Source organism: Sycon ciliatum, chromosome 11 (assembly GCF_964019385.1).
Source record: "Sycon ciliatum chromosome 11, ocSycCili1.1, whole genome shotgun sequence".
NCBI lineage: Eukaryota > Metazoa > Porifera > Calcarea > Leucosolenida > Sycettidae > Sycon > Sycon ciliatum.
The window spans coordinates 5842630-5865649 of record NC_088653.1 but is presented as its reverse complement, the minus strand read 5'-3'; the positions used below and the strand labels follow the sequence as shown (position 1 = coordinate 5865649).

Genomic DNA, 23020 nt, shown 5'->3' with positions numbered 1-23020 from the left:
CTTGACAAGGGTCAGTAATTGCTTGCTTGACAAGGGTCAGTAATTGCTTGCTTGACAAGGGTCAGTATTTGCTTGCTTGACAAGGGTCAGTATTTGCTTGCTTGACAAGGGTCAGTATTTGCTTGCTTGACAAGGGTCAGTAATTGCTTGCTTAACAAGGGTCAGTATTTGCTTGCTTGACAAGGGTCAGTATTTGCTTGCTTGACAAGGGTCAGTATTTGCTTGCTTGACAAGGGTCAGTATTTGCTTGCTTGACAAGGGTCAGTATTTGCTTGCTTGACAAGGGTCAGTATTTGCTTGCTTGACAAGGGTCAGTAATTGCTTGCTTGACAAGGGTCAGTAATTGCTTGCTTGACAAGGGGCAGTAATTGCTTGCTTAACAAGGGGCAACGGCGACTTTCTGGCTGAGTACCATGTCATCACACGCAATCACTGAGCCGTGCGTATTTCCGCACTGCTGGCCGTGCTGCTCTTGGCAACGGGACCGGGTATGAGGGTATACTCATCCTCGGCCGTTTCAATCTTGTCCACTGCTTGCCTGGCTCCGGGTCGAGTTGCAGCAGAGGCGGTTGTGATGGAGGCAACGGCGGGCGTTGAATCTCCCTTTCTGCCGCCTAGCAAGTGGAACGTTCCGCTTGCCGCCTTCTTCAACGTGGCATAGATATCACCCTGTGTCGTCTCCACAGGAGCGCTGGCTGCCTGGCTTGCCGTTTCGTCCGTCATTTGCCGTCGAATCGCCGTGGATACGGTGGGGTGCGACGGGCAGCCGGCATTGTCGAACGGCACGAGACTGTACTCGGCGTCTTCGCTGAAGACCATCGGCGCCTCGACGATGGCCTCCGGTGTGTGAGGATCTCTCGTCTGTGAATCTTTGCGGCTGCTGTTCCGGGTGTGTCGACTCGACGACGACGACGGCCTCGGTCGTGCCACGTGGCCTCCTGCTTGTATGTAGTCCGTGTTCTCCGCCATGTCATACAGCTGCATATCGTCCTGGCTGCGTAGGCCTGGGGACGTGGGCTCAACCCCGCCGTAACCCAGTGGCAGAGCGTCGCACACCGTCGAGATGGTGGCGGTGCGCGAGCGACTTTTGTCGCGGAGACTCATCTCCCGGCTGTGCTGCATGGCGTTGCTATCGCCAACCGTGCTCCGTAGCTTCTTGGCGAGCGTGGCGTTAGTTGCGGCGGCTTTCAACGACTTCCGCGAGTTGCCGCATGTGTACGCGTCGTCGTCCGTTTCCCGGTTCTCGCTGACGACGAAATGCAGGTCTTGGTCGCTAGGGTTACGCCACAGGCTGCCATGATAGTCGGCGTTGTCCTGGTCCTCGTTGACCAGATAGCTGCCGACAGTGCGGACTGTGTCCTGGGTTGCTAGGCGTGTCTTTGCATTGCGCGGCTTTGCGACAACGCGTGCTCGCACGCTGCCCTCGTTTGGATCTGTCGCGCCGACGGTGTCCGTGTACGCCACAGGATCGTCCATATACATGCACTCCTGCTCGGCTAAGATATCATTGGAGCCTGAGCGCCTAAGAATGCACGGCTCGCTGATCGTGGAGCGGTTCACGCCCGTCTCGGTGACTTCTAGCACGCTGTATATGGCGGACGGATCATGCTGCTCACCAAATATGGGAGACGGATCCTGCTGCTTGGAGTGTGCCGCCGGCAGACAGTCATATTCGGAGTTGTAGATGTCCTCCGAGTCTCCAAAGATATCACCAGGGCTCGGGATGGTCTCATGGCCCGCACGATGCACGGCGTTGGCGAAGCCGTCCGCAGCGTCGTACAGGAAGTCCGACTGAGCAAAGCCATTATCGCCCCTGGCGCTTATGGCGGCTAGTTCGTCGGTGGGTCCGATGCTGAAGAGAGACCGCTGTCTGGCGTCTGCCGGTGTGCGCTCATGAACGCCGCACGAGTCGCGACGGCTGGCGACGTCGGCCAGGTACAGAGTGGAGTCCATGCTGCCGGACCGGTGGTCGCGAGTCATCGACATGCGAGGGGCCGCGTCGGACGGGGACGAGGAGTGTAGGCTGGTGGCCGGGTCGCCGGCGCTGCGGACACCGGTGGCCACGTCCGAATACAGCTCACGACCGCCGTCATCGCCGGTGTTGTTTTTGTTGCTGGTGACCTGCTGCATTTTGCGGTGCCTGCTCTGCGATGAGGTGTTGACGGACCTGACCTCGTTGAGTCTGCAATGAACAATGCACACCAAAAACGAACAGATTTTTATCACCGTAAAGTACTGTTGATCCGTCCCCGCTGTACTTTCCAGCCACTGTCTAATTTCTGGATGTAAAGCGATGTCGGCGTATACATGTGCAATGCAATACGATGTTGAACCCACGCATCTAATGCTGCACACAGTACGTGCCAGTGCAGGATGAACACATGCACACTCCAGCATACTACAGACATGTACAAAGATTTGTCTGTGTCCCAAACAGTGGTGTTATCACAACGCTTACAGTCCATTTCAAAACTATAGACGCGTACAGTCAACTTCGCCAATAACGACTTCGGATATAACGACAATTCGCGAATAACGACATAATTTTCATGCCCAGAGCAAAGTCCCATCCAACTGTGACACATATAATGAGACTTCGGGTATAACGACACTTCGCGAATAAGGACACTTTTCTGATGCCCCGCCGCCGAGTGTCGTTTAAGCGAAGTTGACTGTACCTAGGCAAAAACCGTAATGCCAGCATCTATACCACATAAAATCCGTGATCACTTTGTGCATAATTTTCCAAATTGGGCGTCTCTTATCCAATCGTTTAGAAAACTATATGAGAGTAACTGTGGAGCGGACCTGAGCAATATTCTGAAAACTATTCTCAAAAAGTTCCAGCCAAATTTGAAATATTAAAAAAAACACTGCATGTCTATAGTTTTGAAATGGACTTAGCAGTACATTAAGTTCCTGGCTGCTTCACCAATAGAGTTCACCAATATTGTTCACAAATTCCCGTCCGAAAATTCCCTGCATTACAGCACTGTACAAGCAGAAATATTCGTCTGGAATTTAATTTCGTCTTTTCGCCCAAGGAGCTCTCGGACTAAATTAAATGCCGGACTAGTGTCGATTTGTTCAGTTATCAATACACTCTTTATTTATTATATTATATGATCCATGGACTAAATTTTCAACCGGATGAACTCCCTTTCTCTAGAGTTGGACGAAATTATTGACCGGCGAAATTTTCTGACTGTACCGTATCTAGCAATAGCTGTACTCCAACGTACCTTGCGTGGACTTGCCTCGATCTGTTGCTGAGTCCTTGCTTGGTGATGAGTGCCACCAGAACAAGGAGCACAGCGGCAAGCGCTCCGCCCACGCCGAAAAACAGTCCACCTCCGGCCGTGCCTACATGGAGAATGACCATAACAAAAAACGACAAAGTCACGCTTCTGAACTCCACCCGCTCGCTGTCAGCTGACTACTACATTATCCTCTCCATTCTATCACCCTTCCGAGCCTGTTTTTTCTCGCCTCCCCATTCTCTTTCTGCCCTCTTCTCTTCAAAGTCGCCTCCTTGTGAGAAGGCACCATTGCCTGTTTGGTTGCACGACTATAAATAAAACCATACTAGCCTCTTGTACGTACAAAGCAAATGTGCTTACATAATAATTATTATGACACAAAATCTGCGCTGCTTTGTTGTTGACACGTGCACCTTTTTGTGCTGAGTACACCACCTTTTGTGCTGACGAGGGCACCAATTTCTGATATCATGTTTTCCTTTTGCCATGTCAGTCGTGAGTTGTCAGAGTCAGTTGTCCGACGTTCGTCGTCAGTTGTCCGACGGTCAACGTCAGTTGTTAGACATTCGTTGTCAGAGTCAGACGTTCGTTGTCAGTCGTTCGTTGTCAGTGTTGGTTCTTCTTTATGAGTTCCCCAGTCGCCTACTGAAATGAGGTAGAAGAAAAGCTCTCTAACAATTTGTACTGGCTCTCTGTTGTGTGGCGCGGCGAGGAGCGTAGAGGCAGTTCGTTCACGGTTCTCAAACCCGTGACGACATTTGGCGCCCAACTAATCGAACCCACGACCCTGAAGCTCGTCGCTCTCCGGCCGGTGTTTTTCGTTTTCCTCTTCGCGTTCTCGCCATGGCTCAGCTTTGCTGCGTCTGTTCAACCCTTTCCTAGATCCTCGGAGCTCCTACTCAGGTGAGCATGCCTTTGTAATTGTCTGCTCTGCGTAATGTGTTGCCGTACCTTGTATTCGATTTCGAATTTTCAAATAATTGTTTTGCGTCGGGTGACTCGGGTCCTGGCAGGAATTCCGTGGAACCGTGTTCTCTTGTGTTCTCTTGTGTACTCGTAGTGTAGTCTTGCTGCTCGTTGGAAGTTCGCCCCGTTGTGTTAGTTGTGTCGCTCTGACTACCCTGTACTGTACTGTTGTGTATAAAAATTTCAAACTTCTGTGCGTGCGCTACTCGTTCGAATCTGGAACTTACTTGTGTTTGCATGTTCGTCGTGCATTCAGCATGGGTAGCTTTGATCTCGTCTTGTGTTGTGCACTTGTGCTTGTCACGGAGTTGCCGTCGGACTGCTCCGATAGTGTGACTGTGTCGCGTGATTTGTTTAGATGTCCACCTGAACGTTCTCGAGGTGCTGCCTCGTATGTAGTCGATTCATATTGTTTTGTTTCGTGTTTTTACCGTTTTAGTAGTAGTTTCTCCATGTTCTGTGTACATGGTGTAGAGCGTTGTCAGGCTCGGTCATGCGCTGTCAACAAAGTAGGAAAGCTGTTGGCTTCCGGTTTGGTGGGAGGTGTGAACTTCATGTAGGATTCTCGTTCTTGATCCAGGTTGAATTTTTTTGTGAACGTATGGTTTTGTAATAATTGTGTTTCGGCATGTGGGTTTCTCTAGTTCGTCTGGGTGGGCGTCTGATCATGGTGAGCCACGGTCTGCTTGGTGGTCTGCAGGAATCCTGCGTTTTTTGTATCGGTTTGCCTTGCGGGTGTTATGGTTTCCGGGTGTTGCTGGTTGGCCCTTGTGCGTCCCAATCGGTCCCTGACAGTTTCTTTTCTTCAGTTTTTTGGTTTTGCGACGGATGTACTATAAGTTCCGTGTTTTTCAGGTTCAATCCCTGTGGTTTTTTCAGGTTCAATCCGGAGGCGGATTTCAAGTGCCGGATTAAAGCGTAGAAAATGAACTGAAAAAATCCGTTTTGCCCGAAAGTGTGCTGGTTTGCAAGGGTGCTGGGAAACAAGTGCCGGATTGGAGAGGGACGACTGTATGCCAGAAGATGGGGAAAGTTTGTTTTCGCGCACGCAAGCAGGCAATACGTCATCAAAAAAACAACAAAAAAACAGGAGCAGGACCGCGGTACCGCGAAAATCGCATACATGTACATGACATATGTACAGTGTCGGTTGACTTGCAATTTCGGCTCGCATTCCTCCCTCCCCCCCCCCCCCCCATACGAATGATGTTCGTTTAAGGACAACAAAAAACTTTTGCGGCGACCCCTAAAACGAAGTAGCAAAGTTGCTGGACCAGCCGGTGGTTGTCCGCTCTCAGGAAAATGTGGTGGAAAAGGAGGCTGTGTTGGATTAGTGGTAGAAACTCACTTGGATCTGACGATTCTTGTCGGGATCGAATTGCTGTTGTCTGTTGCTCTGATCTCGTCGTTTCGGGCACTGCTGGTGCTGCTGTAGCTGCTGCTGCTCCCCCAGTAGCTGATGTGGTGGTGGCCGTGGCGGAGGTGGACCGAACTGGGGTAGTAGTAGTTGTTGTCACCGGTGTAGTGGTCGGTAGAGCCGTAGTTGTTGGTGCCGCAGTTGCGGCTGGGGTAGTCGTCGATGCTGCAGTTGCGGCTGGGGTAGTGGTCGGTTCAGCCGTAGTTGTTGGTGCTGCAGTTGCGGCTGGGGTAGTCGTCGGTGCTGCAGTTGCAGCTGGGGTAGTCGTCGGTGTGGTGGTCTGTGTGGTGGTTGGTGTGGTGGTCTGTGTGGTGGTCGGTGTGGTAGTTGGTGCGGTGGTTGGCGCAGCAGTGGTGGGGATTGCTGAATAATGAAACAGAACAACACGTGTAGACAGAGCATGCCAGCAGAACAACATGACTCCTACTCATAATACATCCCTGGACCTACTGGTACAGTGTATGCCAGAAGATGGGGAATGTTTTTTTTGCGAACGCAGGCAGGCAATACGTCATCAAAAAAAAAACAGGAGCAGGATCGCGGTACCGCGAATGTCAAGTGCCAGTGAAACCGTGCTGCTCCACCGTGAGCCGCAGCATTCGCACCTGCCACGGAGCCGTGCAGCCCGGTCGTGAGACCACCGATTGGCCAAGTGAAATGTGTACATGCATGCCTACACACTGTACGTCTGTTACTGTACGTCTGTTACTGTACGTCTGTTACTGTACGTCTGTTACTGTACGTCTGTTACTGTACGTCTGTTACTGTACGTCTGTTACTGTACGTCTGTCACTGTACGTCTGTTACTGTACGTCTGTCACTGTACGTCTGTTACTGTACGTCTGTTACTGTACGTCTGTTACTGTACGTCTGTCACTGTACGTCTGTTACTGTACGTGTGTTACTGTACGTCTGTATGTTCTGAGCTCCGGGCAATGCCCAGTCTCAGCTCGCCCGGATTCGGGGTGCTTTACGCTATACAGTGGACTTTGCGTGTAACGACACTCGGCCGGGCATCAGAACAGTGTCCTTATTCGCGAAGTGTCCTTATACCGAAAGTCTCATTACTATGCATACATGTAGAATGGACTTTGCTCTGGGCATGGAAATTCTGTCGTTGTTCGCGAATTGTCGTTATACCCGCGGTCGTTAATAGCGAAAAGTTGACTGTACATATGTTTGACGATCAACACGAGAACTAGAGTGCATGGGCAAAGCCAGGAAGTGCAGAGCAATTCAGACATGAGTATGAGCAGAGGCGACTATCATATCACTAATAACGATCCAACGTTCAATTCTAACGATCAGAGAATGAATTAATAAATCTGTTAGAGTTTGTTATGTGCACAGCGATTTGTACACGTACAGTCACTTGCAGGTCCGGGAGCTTTTCACACACAGAATTCGTTAGCATTCCACCTCGCTATTAACCAACAAAAATTCTGGAGATGGTTAAACTTTTAAAATAATTTAACACAAAATATTTTGAAAAGAAGAAGGAAAAAATGTTACGAGTTATGACTAACTGTCCACCAGCGTAACCAGATCTTATACAGTCAGAGAATGCAACAAAATGGCACAAAACTGACAAGGAGTACTGAGACATTCGGCAACCTCACACCTTGTCGCATTCGCTGACTGTATAAGATCTGGTTACGTTGGTGGACAGTTTGTCATAACTCGTAACATGTTGTCCTTCTTCTTTTCAAGATAATTTAATTGGCTCAACATCCGAGTTACAAAAATTTTTTAAAATAGTTTTGTGCTCCAGTATCACTGTACACTAATTAGATGCCGACCAAAGCTCACCCAGGGTTCTAGCTAAAGGGGTTAGGGGGGGGGGGGGGTTAGGGGTAAGGGGGCGCAGCAGCCCCCCCCCCCCCCTTACCCTGTTTGCCCCCCCCCCTCCCTGTGAAAAAGCACCGCCGTCCTACTCATTGCCCGATTTTCGTGTTTTTTCTTGCCTTTAACCCTTTGCATGCTGAGCCCCTTTTCTCCAATCCACTGGCTTTCCAGCGCACTGACTCTCTTGGTGGAGTATGCACTCACAGCTCCGAACGAAATTTATACTCATTTCACTCCACCTTGATGGATTTTCATCGTCCTGGGCTCATTGGAAAGGTCAGGACCAAGCGAATCCATCCTGGCAGCTCTAAGCTCCATAGACACATCAGGGCCACTTCCACGTCCTCTCCAAACTACTCCACCGTGCCTCGGAACGGCGCCACAACTCAATTTCACATTCTTGTTCGGCTTCTTGCCCAAATTCAACAGATTTTCACAATTCAAACTGCGCTGCAAAGCTCAGATCCAAGCGCTGCATTTGATGTCCATCACGCATGCGCCGTGCCAAAGGGAAATACCCTGACACGCTCCTCAACAAAAATAATTCATGAACAAAATAAATTTGCGTTCACTCTGGGCCGTGATTTCCGTGTTCATCTTGTCGCCGCTCAATGAATTCTTATCCTATCGCGAAGAACTTTATATCCCCGGAAAGATGAGGCCAAGACCTTTCCAACGGTGTATTGATTATTGCGGTGCGTTTCTGTTTGACGAAGTTACGAAAGTTTGTACACTGGTCTATGCACCGCGATATATCGCGCGCACTTTTTTTGCGAGTTAACTCGCACGTAGTGGATCAGGTCATGCATAAAGTGCGAGTTAACTCGTACTCAGCACGCAAAGGGTTAAACAAAATTGCAGTCGATAGTCAGTACTAGAGGGTTCATCAAGGCACACTTATCTGGGGCGAAGTCAGGTACACCTTGTATTTCGCATTGCAAGACAGTTATTTCGAAAATGGAACCCCCCCCCCCCTCCTCCCTCCCCTGCCCTACGATTTTGACCTTGCTAGAACCATGCTCACCTGTGCAGTTTCCGTTGGTCAGAGCATAGCCGGGAAGTTTGCACTTGCAAGCTTTTGACGCTGCGTCCCACATCTGGTCGGCATTGCAAAGAACTGCGCAGTGTAATTGACGTGACAGCGCACGCATATGCACACTCACACACACACACACACACACACACACACACACACACACACATGCTCACATGCATGCGCACACCCACACGCATGCGCACATGCCACCCACACGCATGCGCACGCGCACTCCCACATGCACGCGCACTCCCACATGCACGCCCATGCCCACATGCACGCCCATGCCCACATGTACGCCCATGCCCAAACGCATACATACACACCCATGCACCCACCCACACACATACCCGCATGCACCCACCCGAACACCCACTCACGCCCACACGTACACAAACGCACATACACACATAACCACGTAGGAAAAGACACCCGCGCATGCAACAACAGAAAGGAGATGGCAAATGAGACGGACTGGGACCAGACCGATGCCAACACGGTACAGAATACGTGCCCTGAAAACAAGAATTTGGTCAACCATTTTTATCCACATTCTGAAGTGTTGCTGTGATCAAGAAGCTGGGTTCATAGGACAAAAAGAGTTACGAAAAATGTGTCTGGATATAAAGGTACTTCCTTGAGGCTTGCACACTCTTATTCCAATAATTGGTACCTCTCTTAGTGTAACCAAGAGTAGATAAACAAGAGTGTGTAACTTGCGGATGGGTTTGCCCACGGCGGAATTTTTTGTTGACGTAATCTTTTCGACGACGCACGCGCTGCGAGTCTTTCGGAAAGTTTTCCCTCGTGCACTTGGCCGGGCTTTACACTGCAAGGTCGGTGCACAGCACGTGCTCTCACACTGCTCTGCGGCAAAATGCGCGTTTCTCTGAAAAAAGGTGACGTCAACAAAAAATTCCGCCGTGGGCGTGGGTATCTGCAGATTGTGCAGGAGAGATCCGGAGTTGCACACTCAGGTTTATCTACTCTTGGTGTAACTCAGAGCTCGAGTGTAGCTCCACGAAAGAGTCGTGTCACTCGTTTGCCTTGCACCGTTTCGCAGCCCAGTGTTCGCAGGGTCTACAGTCCATTCATCGGAAACAGTCCCGCTGCCTTTTGAAAGTCGGATTTTGGCCGAATTGAGGATCAAAACCCACTTTTAATCTCAAAAATCTGGGTTTTTGGATCTGCTTCTCCAAACATTTTGCCATGGCAAACCTCTCCTAATTTTGTAAAACCTGACTGAATTTCTATTTCCCTGTTCTTGGACTTTTCTGCCCTCAAATGTGGCAAGGAGTAATTGCACGGGTCACACAATGCATGATGTACTGTTGTTTTCACGATATCTACAAATATGATTGTGTGGGAGACACCAAACAGCTAGGGTGCCAGTTTCCAATGAATGTGAGTTCCCTTTGGGAACGGACACGATAATTTACTTTTTTACTCTTTTTTTCCAATGAATGGACTGTAGGGCGCTGTGTAACAACGCCCGGCGTGTATATGAGTGACGCGGCTGGATTTCATAGAGCAGCAGCACTGCACTATGCCTGCCTCTCCCCCACTCCTGCCATTCCATCATGTCTCATCGCTGCCTTGCTGCTTTGCGCCGTCAAATGGTGTGTGTTTTTTTGTAAAACAAAACTAAGGCTCAGGGCTGCATTCACTAGGCCGGGCAGATCCATAAAAGTCACAAAGTTTTTGAAGTAAACATATGCAAGGGCCACTCAAACACCACACGCGTCAAGGCCTCCAGATCCCCCCCCCCCCCCCCCACATCCCGCCAAAACAGGATCTGAACAGGATTTGAATCAGCGCAAGGCCAAACACTATTCTGGTCTCAAATTGGCTGAGATGTCTCACTTTCTTGGACTGTTATGATTTCAAACGAAACGTTTGGTTGACAGCTTCAGGCACCCAGACGACCATACGCAGGTGGCAGTGTGGGGTGTTTATGGTACAGATTACGTCATTGCGCAATGGGCTTATACACAGCACACCGGGAGCACCGCTTGAAACCTTAGAAGCCCGGTGTCAGTGGAATTCAGTGCTGCATGTGTAGCGTTGGCACGTTGGTGACTTTCACAGCGTATAGTGTACCGTATATTCTCTATTATAAGCACAGGTCTCCATTACTAGCACAGTCTCTAATACTAGCACACTGTGAGCACCTTTCGAAACATTATAAGCACAGTCTCTATTATTAGCCCGGTCCTGGTGGAAATCAATGCTGCATGCATGATATCTAGCATGTATTTCTTCTCACTCTGTATGGATGCATTGGTTGAAAAAATATAAGCACGGTCTCCAATATAAGCGCGGTCTCCAATATAAGCACGGGGTAGAGGGGTGTTGAAAAAATATAAGCACGGCGCTTATAATAGAGAATATACGGTATATGGTACAGCGTACATTTAGCTTATCCCCGTACGTTAGCGTATCCCCGTACATTAGCGTACGGAGTCTGCCTGTGTATAAAAGCTGCTGCTCACGATTCTTTTCATTGCCAGTTAATTTCAGTTAATTTCAGTTTTTAATAAACAACAGTGTGTTCACTGAGACCCTTGTATTTTTGCCTCCAAGAGACTGCGGCCCGCTACAAAATTGGTGGAAGCGGTGGGATGCGAACCCACGCCTCCGGAGAGACACCAAAATTGGGGGTGCACATAGCATAGCATTGCGGCAGTAAGAAGACTCTACCTACCGACCGTCCTTCAAGATGCGTGACCCGCGCCAATGGCTGCGCGATTCTGCGGACTACTTCTGGCAGTAGCTTTCTCCTTCGGACTTCTTATTGTTGATGTGGAGAGGCGAGATTTGATTGCTTTGTGGATCGACCTGGACTCGCGTGTTGTTGACGAGAGGAAAGCTTTTGAGGATGAGTTTGGTGGACTTACGAGAAAGACGTGTGCTGTGTCCGTGGCAACATCGGGCGACAGTCTGTTTCCTGGTAGTAATGATACAAGCGCTAGCCCGGCCCGCAACTCGACGCCCAGTGAGCGGTAAATTATTTTCTAGTTTCGTACGACCAGCATGGCCCAACCTGCTGCGCCAGCCGCCACTCCTCCTACGGCTGCCCGCTACGTCCATTAATAGCCAGAAATGATGACAGACAGCGTCTCTCCCGATCAAGCTCCATGCCCAACGTAAGCTAATTCCCGATATGGCATTTTCTTTCCTGTCTTCCTTCAGTCTTCCTATTCTCTTCAGTCTTCCTTTATGCGAGTGTGTGAATCCAGTCTAGTTTGGTAGGCGTCCGATCATGGTGAGCCACGGTCTACCCAGCTAACCTGGGATAATGTGTGTGACAATGCCCCTTATAGTGTATTCAGTTCGGTTTTGAACTGCGATGTTCCTGGCAGGTTGTGCCGGTGTTGTGCAGCAAGAATGCTGTGGTTTTTCAGGTCCTATTTGGAGGACAGTTCTTTCCCCTTTTTGACCCCGTGAGATCGTGTGAACCTGGTGTGCTGCTCCTTTATGATTTGTTTATCAGTGCATTCTTCTGTCTATTCCAAACGCTATCATCTCCGATATTATTTGCCATATTCCGGTGGACGCTCTCCCAGTAATTCGCTATCTACTATAATGTTCAATGTTCGTCTTAGTCCTGTGATCTGCTCCTGCGCGCCAGCCAGTACTTCAATGTCAGTTGCCTTCAATGCGTCCGGATATCAACCGAGCCTGTTCACGAATACATACCTGTATATTACGCAAGTCATCCATTCTGCCTATCTCCTATCGTCGAGGTTATTCCGACGCGACCATGCATGCCATCAGTGTCTTCTAATCTCAGTCGATTATTGGAGTCCGGCTATCAACTAAGTAATCTTTCTCGCCCAAGTCCAGTCTGCGCATCATATTATCTTCTATCCGTGTTTGTCACTTCGTGGTCTGCTACTCGTACTCGAATCACGAGGACGTGATTGTATTTGAGAGGGGAGGTGTAGCGTTGGCACGCTGGTGACTTTCACAGCGTATAGCGTATAGCGTACATTTAGCTTATCCCCGTACGTTAGCGTATTCCCGTACGTTAGCGTATCCCCGTACATTAGCGTACCCCCGTACATTAGCGTACGGAGTCTGCCTGTGTATAAAAGCTGCTGCTCAAGATTCTTTTCATTGCCAGTTAATTTACCTTCATTTCAGTTCAGTTCATCCTGATGCTCTGATACATGCCGAGGCTAGCTGTGTGCTCAGTCTCCGGCTAGCTGTATGCTCAGTCTATACATTCTTGATCTTATCTTATCTTTTTTTTTCTTTTCTTGATGTTTTACTGACAGAAGTCGTCTTCATATAAGGAGGCAAATATGTGTGTTTGTTGTACGTCTTTTAATAAATCCAACCAACCAACCAACCAACCAGTTCAGTTTTTAATAAACAACAGTGTGTTCACTGAGACCCTTGTGTATTTTTGCCTCCAAGAGACTGCGGCCCGCTACACATGCATGATGGCCAGTACGTGTTTCTTATTACTCTGTATGCAGTTGTTGGTTGAAATACAGTGAAGCTTGGTTATAACGACACCCGAGATGGAACGCCAAAAAGTCCTTATTTGCGATCTGTCACTATATCCGATCTTGGGATTTCCAACACAATATGCACACCAAAACGCGGCAAAATTAATTTTCTGCACAATGGTGCTTTTTTCAACTAAACACAAGGAGTGCTTCGTCCAACTCAGGAAAACTCGACTGCCTAGAGCTCTTGGCATCGATTGACGTCGCTTTCTTCACTTTGGCCACAATCTCCTCTCGGTTCTTGATGAAGCCAGCGAGAGTACCGTGCGCGACTCCATACTTTTCTTGAACGAATGTCCGCTTTACACCTTTGTCCAGCTCCTGCAGAATGGCGTACTTTTCCGCGCAGGAGAAGCGCTTTCGCTTTCCAACAGAGACAGGGCAAGACATCTCGAACTTCCAAGTCGTTGGTCCAACGACAACTGAGAAAGTGATTTCTCGGAGAAAGAAGCATGGCGAATGTTGCAAAAATCCGTCGCAGAAGATACGGAAGGTACGGAGGGTAAGTGCGCACTACACCTACACAGTACACGTATTTTACCGTCAGTAGATCTACGACATGTCGACACTCCTTCGAAGTTTCCGGGCGTGTACGAGTGTACAGTGCAGTTTTTTTTATTTTTTTTATTTTTACAGTGCAGTGCAGTGTAGTGTACAGTCGATGTACACAAGACTGCACTGTACGATCTTGTGCACCCGCGGCAGCTGTGAAAGCCAGAATCGATCGTACATCGTACTTCGCAGTCGTGAGAATGTCGTTATTTTGACCCATTTTCACACTACGGTGCATGACAATTTGGTCGTTATTCTCGATTTGTTGTTGTTCGAGTTGTCGTTGGAACCGATCTTTTTTGTACACAAATCAATACAAAATTGCTGCTGCCATGGATTTTTTGTCGTTGTAGCTGATCTGTCGTTATAACCAATGTCGTTATAACCAAGCTTCACTGTAGTATAATTATGCTTGTCAGTGTGAGCACACTGGCAAGGTAAGTTCAGGCCTGCTTTAAATCTGGCTTTGGAAAATGTATTCTTCATTGTTATCAGGTTTGGCCTCATCTTTTCTGCGCTGCGCTGATGAGTCCACAAAGGACGGAACAGCACTGTCCACAGATTGAGGTTGAAATACATATTTAGGTTACGTTTGGTTGGTCACATTCCCAAATGGGAATCACTTGGAATCACTCGGAATCATTCTCGCCCGTTTTGTTGGTCAAAAAAGTGTGCTACAGTCCATTTCAAAACTATAGACGCGTACCTAGGCAAAACCCGTTATGCCAGCATCTATACCACATAAAATCTGTGATCACTTTGTGCATAATTTTTCCAAATTGGGCGTCTGTTATCCAATCCTTTAGAAACTATATGAGACTAATTGTGGAGCGATCCTGAGCAATATTCCGAAAACTATTCTCAAAAAGTTCCAGCCAAATTTGAAATATTTCAAAAACCCTACGCGTCTATAGTTTTGAAATGCACTGTAGGTTGGTCACATTCCACATGATTCCAGAATGGGAATCGCTGAGAATAATTCTTTTTGGAGAATGATCATTCCACCTCGCATGCTGGAATGAGCATTCTCATTCCGGAATCAAAAATGATAATGGCTGCCACGAGCCAAACAATGTAGCAACAGGTTCAAGTGCCTCAAATCATGCGCTCAGAAGTACCATGACTCTCTCAAGGAAACTAGAGTTGGGTAAAAGAAAAGACAGCTGCCGTTCCACAACGACATCATGGAATTGTTATGTCAAGTGATTCCTAATTGATTCTGGCGCGTTAGTTTGGTCAGGTGATTCTTGCCGATTCCCATTCCAGAATGGTTGTCATTTACATTCTGAAAATGCCCAACCAAACGCAACCTTAGGAAACCAGTTTTAGCACACGAAGAGACGAAGCCAGCTGTAAATCTGATGAAGCCTTTACAACCAACGCCGTCTCTCGTGTGCTGATATGTCCCCCCCCCCCCGAATGGGTCCTTATTTCAGAAGCCAGTTTTGCCAGAACAACAAACGGTCAAAGTCTGATTATATGTTGTTTTCTTCCAACTGAGTCCTAATTTCAGAGGCCATTCTTGCTAGGACACGAGATGGCCCCAGTGTGCTAATATCAAGAGTGCATACACAAGAGTATGCAACTGTGGTTATGGGTCAGTGCGCGGCGCGCTGCCTTCGTTTTTGCTCGAGTCGCTCCAGTACCTACGGAATCTCTAGACTTTGGCGCGTGAACTCCAGTTCCGTACGAAAGTTCATTTCAAACCAAAGGGAAAGCGCGGTTTTGTTTTCCGCAGTGCGCGGACTGCAGGTGAATGACGTAATGAAGGCAGCGCGCCGCGCATCTGGCCCATAGAAAAGAGATGACAATTGCATACTCTTGTTTATCGACTCTTGCTAATATGTTTCCCTGCGATTGAGCCCCTACTCGTAAGAAGCCAGTTTTTTTGCTAGAACACCAAACCAAAGTTGTTACCTTCGCAGAGGGTCTGCATTGGCCACGGTGTGGATGGCGTGATGCTGTCAATGCCCAAATGGCCGTCGCGGGACGTGATGAGCTTGTCGTCTGCGCCGTAGAACGTCAGCTTGCGCTCGCCCAGCTTGGTCTGCCAGGCATGGAGCAATCGCCGCTTACAGCTGCCAAATGCCTGGCGGGTGACGCGAGGCAACGTCATCCCGAGAGTAGAGCAGTAGTGCCGAGAGTATAGATACGCCGGCATGTCTCTGACTTCCGTTGGTCCCATGAGCAGACGCAGCCGGAAAAAATCGCACTTCTCCTCCGGCAGCGCTGCGTGCCGCGAAATGGCAATGCAATGCAACCACGGACCATACCCACCATTGCACGCACACACCAACGCACGCACGCACGCGCGCACACACACACACACACACACACGCGCACAAACACGCACAGGATATAGTAACTAACATGCATGCATGCACACACACACACACACACACACACACACACACACATATATACACACACACACACACACATATACACATACGCACGCACACAAAAGAACAGATACACAAGCATTCCGGAAAATAGAGAATTCATGGTTCGCATTAGACTCGGCTAGAGGGCGAGTTCTTTTTTGCATCGGTTGCATGTTCACGGATAATTTTTTCCAAATTGGTCGAGAACTCACAAATCTAGCCCTTTGAATTTTGATCAAATAATTGAAATAATCGAATACTCGATCGAATATTATGAATGAGTGATTAATTGGTCACAATAGATACTAGGTTCACCCCTACGTACAGTAAAAAACGTGTGACTAAAGATCACCCATTGGGCCCAGGGAAAGCGGTCTTTAGTGGCAGGTGGTCCTAAGTTAGAGGTTTGCACCGCACCCTGCATACATGAATGTGAGACGGTCCGTGCCTGGGAAAGTGGTCGGTAGTACCAGGCTGGTCGCTAGTCACGGTGGTCTTTAGCCACAGGTTTTACTGTATGTCGATTTGTCCAGCTTAGAAGCCCAACTTTTCAACACGAAGCCCAACTTTTCAACACGAAGTCCAACTTTTCAACACGAAGTCCAACTTTTCAACACGAAATCCAGCTTTTCAACACGAAGTCAATTTTTGAATACGATTCATAGCCCATTTGATAGATGATAAACTGAATAAACTCCCTTTCTTTGGAGTTGGGCCAAATCATTCACCGACTGAACTTCTGCCTCTACAGGGCGTGCTGGCGTGCGTTGTTGCGTGGAAATCTTCACACATCTCTGGATTTGCGTGCGCTTCTCATGCGCTGGGGGTTATAGTCTGTTTCAAAAAGATTTACAATCAGGTTTGGGTCTTAAAAAGTATGAAGATAAGTGAAATTTGGACAACAAAGTACATAGAATGGCTTGTTAGGACACGGCAAATTGTTCTGTGAAGGTTTCGGAACAATTGGACCAACCGTTAAGGAGTTAGAATTTCGGCCAGGTTTCCGGCCTTTTCCCATGGTTTACAATTTGCCCAGGAAGCCAGTATCGATTTTTTATCTAAACCCACGATTTATCCTTTCCTTTTTGGCTTTGTGGTTATGAATGCTGTCTGCTGACCATGTAGTTGTGAGTTCAAATCCCAACCTATCCTCAAGTCAAACTTTTTTTTCATTGTTTTGGTGATCAAGCTGGTACAAGACAAAGAAGGTGGCTGCACCAAACGACTTGTTGTTGGAGCTCGCGCTTCCTGCCGAACTGACTGACACTTGACTGGCTCACGCCATGTGAACACACCCACAACACTGCAATGGTGTGAGTGAATTATAATGGAAGTCATCGCGCTGTAGCTTTTTGAGATTTATTTTAGTATTTCAAGATCGCCAATTTATTTGAATTTAGCAGTCAACGCCGTCTTCTATCAGAGTTCACAAGCGTTTGCTTTTCTCGTCGAAGTCACACGGATAGCTTTGCCAAGTCATGGCCTTGGGAATGAGTCCGTGTCGATGTTGTTTTCGTCACACGGTGAGTAAATTGCATCGCAGCTCAAAGAAACTATTTTGGTCACAAAACGAATTGGGACCTATGCCGCTCGTCAACATTTACAACACTTTCGTTTCGACGTGTCCTCTCTGACTCCATTATCGATACGAGGAAGAACTCGTTTGTTGTAAACCAGACGTCCATGGCTGTGTCAACGCGAGTGAGTTGTCATTTTTCTTGCTTTCGCGCAGAATATTTCTTCGAGTTCACAGTGAGTTTTTCCAGGCAGCGCTCGAGTGCTCATACGGTAAGACGCCAAACTCCGCGGGCGATCGCCAGGATTGTAAATCTTTTTGAAACGGACTGTAGTGCACAGGGGTTGACAGGTGTGTATGTGTGTGTGTGTGTGTGTGTGTGTGTGTGTGTGTGTGTGTGTGTATGTGTGTGTGTGTGTGTGTGTGTGTGTGTATGTGTATGTGTGTGTGTGTGTGTGTGTGTGTGTGTGTGTGTGTGTGCATGCGTTCACACAATACAGAGGACGACGGGCTCACTCTGCTGCGGTAAAAAGTAGCAAAACGGACACGAGCACGAAGAGCAACAAGCTGAGAGGCGTGTGTGCATGCGTACCGTGTGTGAACGCCATACAGAGGATGACGTATGGCGCGATAAAACACACACACACACACAAGCACGAAGACCTACGTTGACAGCGGTTCACCGAGAAAAGTTCGAAGTTACCGCAGTGGCACATGCCCTTGACTGGCCCAGCCGCCAGGCCTTGGGGACACCTGCAGCCGGACCACGACTGCTGTACCTTGCTGCAGCCGCACGTCTGGTTATCATAGTTGTACGTATCTCTCAGCTGGCATTCACATGCGCCCGTGGTCGTGTTCAGCTTCAAGCCGCTCTCGCACGCACACCGCTGTCCGTTCCAGTAGGTCTTGTCCGGGCAGTTCACTGCACATGCACGCAACACCAAACGACAAAACCAAAGTCACAAAATCATGAATTTCACGGCAAAAGAAAATGCTGTCAAGAATTAGGAAACTCGGCCAAACACGTTGATATGGAGACAGTGCGTTCTGAAATATAATTCAGCATTAATATCTGTACGGATGTGAGTTTCCCACTGGCTTACTTACTGTGAGTTTCCCACTGGCTTACTTGCTGGGATTTCACACCCATTCTATGTCCAGACTGTAAATCTTTCTGGGTGTAAAGTACCAAAAGTGCCTTCGTGCTAGTTTTGGGTTTATCCCCCCCCCCCCGGGCACACACACCTGCCCACTCAGCCAAACACATGCACACACGTGAACACGCATGCACACGTACACATGCACACACACGTGCACACACACACACGTGCACACACGTACCCACCAACTCACCCCCTCACCCCCCCCCCCACACACAAACAAACAAACACACACACTTTTTTTTGTGGACCTTTTGACGCCCATCGCCAGAGGTGATGATAGCGATGCTACAGCAGAAGCCATAGCAGCTTGTGCTGGGATTGCACCATTCAACAGCTTGCAAGGCTGAAGAATTGACCACCACTATTCAGCCTGGTCTACAACACACAGCTATGAAGTGGCTTTTTTCTGGCCAGTGAATCCCTACACACACACACACACACACACACACACACACACACACACACACACACACACACACACGTGCACACACACACACACACACACACACACACACACACACACACACACACACAGGTACACAGGTACACACACAATCACGCACACACACACACACACACACACACACACACACACAGGTACACAAATGTCCGGCCGCCTCCCTTACCGCATACAGTGACACTGGCCTGCTTCTCCGTTTCCAGATTGAATTCTGCTCCGGTTGCCTGGACTTTAGCCGCAGCACATGCCGCATGACTAGCATCACAGCCGGTCAGCCAGTAAGTCGGAGCGCCGTTGGCCGTGCCCGTTTGGCCGGAGCGAAGTCCACTGAGGAATTTTCTCAGACACTCCACGTTGTGCGAGAGCGATGGCAGATGCATGCCGCCCGCGGCCGCCGCGCAGAACGTCTGTGCCTTGGACACGGACGTCGGTTTGTCCACAATGAGGAAGTCAAGTCCGCCGCTGCGGCCGTTTTTCTCGCACGACAGATAGAGCGGCGCTGTGATACAGCAAGTAATAACAATAGAACAGTTCGCGTACAGGGCAGCAATCTAATGCTGACCTTCCCACTTCTGTCTCTTTTGAGCTCGGCTACATGTGATGGTGGATTGTCCGCGAGAAAAGGGAAAAAAGAAAATAAGTGCACTGCCGGACAGAGGTTGTTGTTGTTGTGGTTGTTGTGCTTCTATATATAGTCGTTCAACCAAAAAGGCAATGGTGCCTCCTCATAAGGAGACGACTTAGAAGAGGAGAGGGCAGAAAGAGGATGGGGAGGGGAGAAAAAGAGGTATGTATGGAGATGGGTGTTTGTAAGCACGTGTGTGCGTGTGCTAGTATGCGCGCGGGGAAGTGCGACACAGCAAGTACTGTAGCTGATGTCAGCAAAGCACAACACAGCATGCTGGGTGGGCTATCAGCTGACATTAAGTCTGTCAGGCGGCGAAACCGCTCAATCCCATCGCCTCCTCCCCCCCCCCTTCCCAATATTTCGTCGTGATAGTACTGTGTGCATCTATCGTTAGCTCATCATGAAGCCGAGACCTCAGGTGGGTTGAGTGCACTAGATCCTGCCATCCATTTGCTCCTCAATTCTAACAAGATCGGAGCCTGTGGGCGCTCGTCGGAAAACCCGGCCGAAGCGATCTGCTTGCCGATGTTGCCCATGCTACTGCAACTCTCTACTGGCTCAGAGCCTGTGCGTCATGCATACCGCATATTCTCTATTATAAGTGCTGTGCTTATAATATTATATTTTCAACACACCTTTACCCGGTTCGTACAGTGGAGACCGTGCGTATATTTTAGACCGTGACTTTTTTTCAAACAATACCTGGATGCAGAGAATGAATAAAGACATGCTAGACATGATGCGTTGAGCACTGAATTCCACTGAGACCATGCTAATATTGATACAGCCATACTTGCAAAATATAAAAACGAGAGAGCTTGGAAGCTCAGGGCCCTACGCTATGCTTTTTTGCCTAGCTCATCGTGCGTGTTATTAGAACTGATGGAAATGTTCTTTTTTCCATTGATTGGCTATAGTGTTTTACGTCGACCATGACGGCTACAACACCCAACCACACCACAACGAACTGATCGGCTACATCATTGTATTGCAAAACTTTTCCATCAGTTCGAATAACATGCATGATGAGATAGGCAAAAAAGCATAGCGTAGGGCCCTGAGCGAAAGAAATATACTTTCTCTTGTCATAGGCAAAAAGGATAGGGATGTTAAAAAAATTCATTTCTCCTATTTTATTTTCAAGACATAACCTAGGATTCGAACCCGCACTATCGCCCTGCATGCATTCCCCCGGCACACTTCGCATACATACTCATTCTTCCAAGTTGTTTCACGTTATGATCTTGCATTTGAAAGGCCTATTTGAATATTGTCGCCATGGCCAGCTGTCTTTGATGGTACGGTACGGGACAGGTACGGGATAACGCCAGGCATGCCGACGGCACAAAACAAACAGACACACACCTTGATGGTACGGTACGGGACAGGTACGGGATAGCGCGAGGCATGCCGATAGCACAAACAAACAAACACGAAATTAAACCTGTGTGGACCCTGGCTAGCGCCAGACGAACGTCTTTTGCATAGCTACAGGAATAAAATAAAATGCCTCCCGTCCGCCCCGATTTCACGGGAAAATCTGATGATAAACAATCAATATATTTTACATGACCTAATGTTGACAGTGCATCTTGTATTCAAAACAGGTACTTCTATGTGTGTTTCAACACAAAAACCAGGCTTATAATGAGCCCATTGTGCATTGCCAAATATGGAAGGTATGCGTAATGCACGTGAGTACGCTGGGATCAGCAATGCACTGTTCAACACCCCAGATGACCATGCCCAGGTGGCTGTGTGGGGTGTTATGTGAGTACCCTGGGATCAGCAATGCACTGTTCAACACCCCAGACGACCATACCCAGGTGGCTGTGTGGGGTGTTTATGGTACAAATTATGTCATTGCGCAATGGGCGTATTATGTTGACAGTTTATCCGGTACAAGCAAGAGTACATGAAAACCAGAGTGTGCAGCTTGGGCCCTTTTCTGCTATGGGTGTCTGTCACGGCGGAATTCCGTGATTACATCATATTCGGCGCAGGTCTGAGGCGGGAAATGGCGTAGTGCGTACAACTGAGCTGCAGTTGTGCAGAAAGAGACCTGCTTGAATCCTGCTTGTACGCACAACATCACTAAAATGATGTAATCACGGAATTCCGCCGAGACAGCCACCCATCCGAGCTGCACACTCTGGTTTTCATGTACTCTTGTCTGTGTTCAACACGGGCTCCTTACTTCTAATCGAGACAGGCCACAAGACACTACGGTCGATCATCTTAATCTTACCGATCGAGTCCTGTCTGGGTGCTTCTTCGCTCATCACTCCAGGACTACACTGGAGTGCTAGTAGCGCAGCGAGCAGGTAGAAACATGCGTGATTGGCTGTTGCCAGGGTGTTGCCGGTGGTAGCCATGGCGATCCGTGCCTGCAGAGGAGAAACATGCATTTGTCAGCCGTGTTTGGCATTCACCCCCTTCCACTTGATTGGCAACTGCAAGCTATGGGATGTGGAATAGATAAATAAATGAAGACTTAGTCGAAGGGAAATGTAGTAGCACACAAATAGACAACGACCGTTGTAGATCTGATGAGGCCTTTCGTACCATTTTTCTTCGCCACAATATGACCTGGTACTGATTTGAGAAGTAACGGTTCGAAAAGCCTCGTCATATTTACAACTTGCTTCATCTTTTCGTGTGCTAAAGAAAAAACAAAAAGATAAACATGGCGGTGAGCTGGTCGCGACGTGTGAGCAGAGCGCTCTCACCGCAGCCATGTCTGACACACACGTGTCGACAGAGCGCTCTCACCGCAGCCATGTCCGACGCACACGTGTCAGCTGAGCGCTCTCGCCGTAGCCATGTCCGACGCACACGTGTCAGCTGAGCGCTCTCACCGCAGCCATGTCCAACACACACGTGTCAGCTGAGCGCTCTCACCGCAGCCATGTCCGACGCACACGTGTCAGCTGAGCGCTCTCACCGCAGCCATGTCTGACACACACGTGTCGACAGAGTGCTCTCACCGCAGCCATGTCCGACATACATGAGCTGCGCAGCGCGAACACTGCTGCATTACCCCGAATATAAGTCGCACCTTTTTTTCTACCCTAAACGTCAAGAGCAAAGAAGTGGGTGCGACTTACAATCGAGTGTGTCCTCCCAGGCCCGCCGGAACCAGTTTTTTGAGTGGTCCAGTAGTATTGTGGTCTTTCATACAGTTTGTGAATCGAAACGGCGGATACATGTGCCGCCCTCCACAGCAGTGAACATGTGTTGGTGGCCAAAAGGTTGGTTCGGTGATAACCTGACCAA

General features: G+C 48.7%; 1 protein-coding gene across 1 annotated transcript in view; it reads right to left on the bottom strand.

Annotated features, from left to right (window-relative positions):
- Positions 1-293: 293 nt before the first annotated feature.
- The window catches only part of LOC135827522 (mucin-19-like), a 33780-nt gene continuing 11053 nt past the window's right edge, over positions 294-23020 (bottom strand). The window contains exons 2-9 of the mRNA XM_065340008.1: positions 21993-22131; positions 19283-19615; positions 18161-18415; positions 15511-15822; positions 8513-8605; positions 5575-6006; positions 3243-3363; positions 294-2182 (exon numbers count right to left, since the gene is read on the bottom strand). Coding sequence (XP_065196080.1) covers positions 430-2182; positions 3243-3363; positions 5575-6006; positions 8513-8605; positions 15511-15822; positions 18161-18415; positions 19283-19615; positions 21993-22119 — 3426 coding nt within the window. The 5' untranslated portion in view covers positions 22120-22131 and the 3' untranslated portion in view covers positions 294-429. The remainder of the gene's footprint in view (positions 2183-3242; positions 3364-5574; positions 6007-8512; positions 8606-15510; positions 15823-18160; positions 18416-19282; positions 19616-21992; positions 22132-23020) is intronic.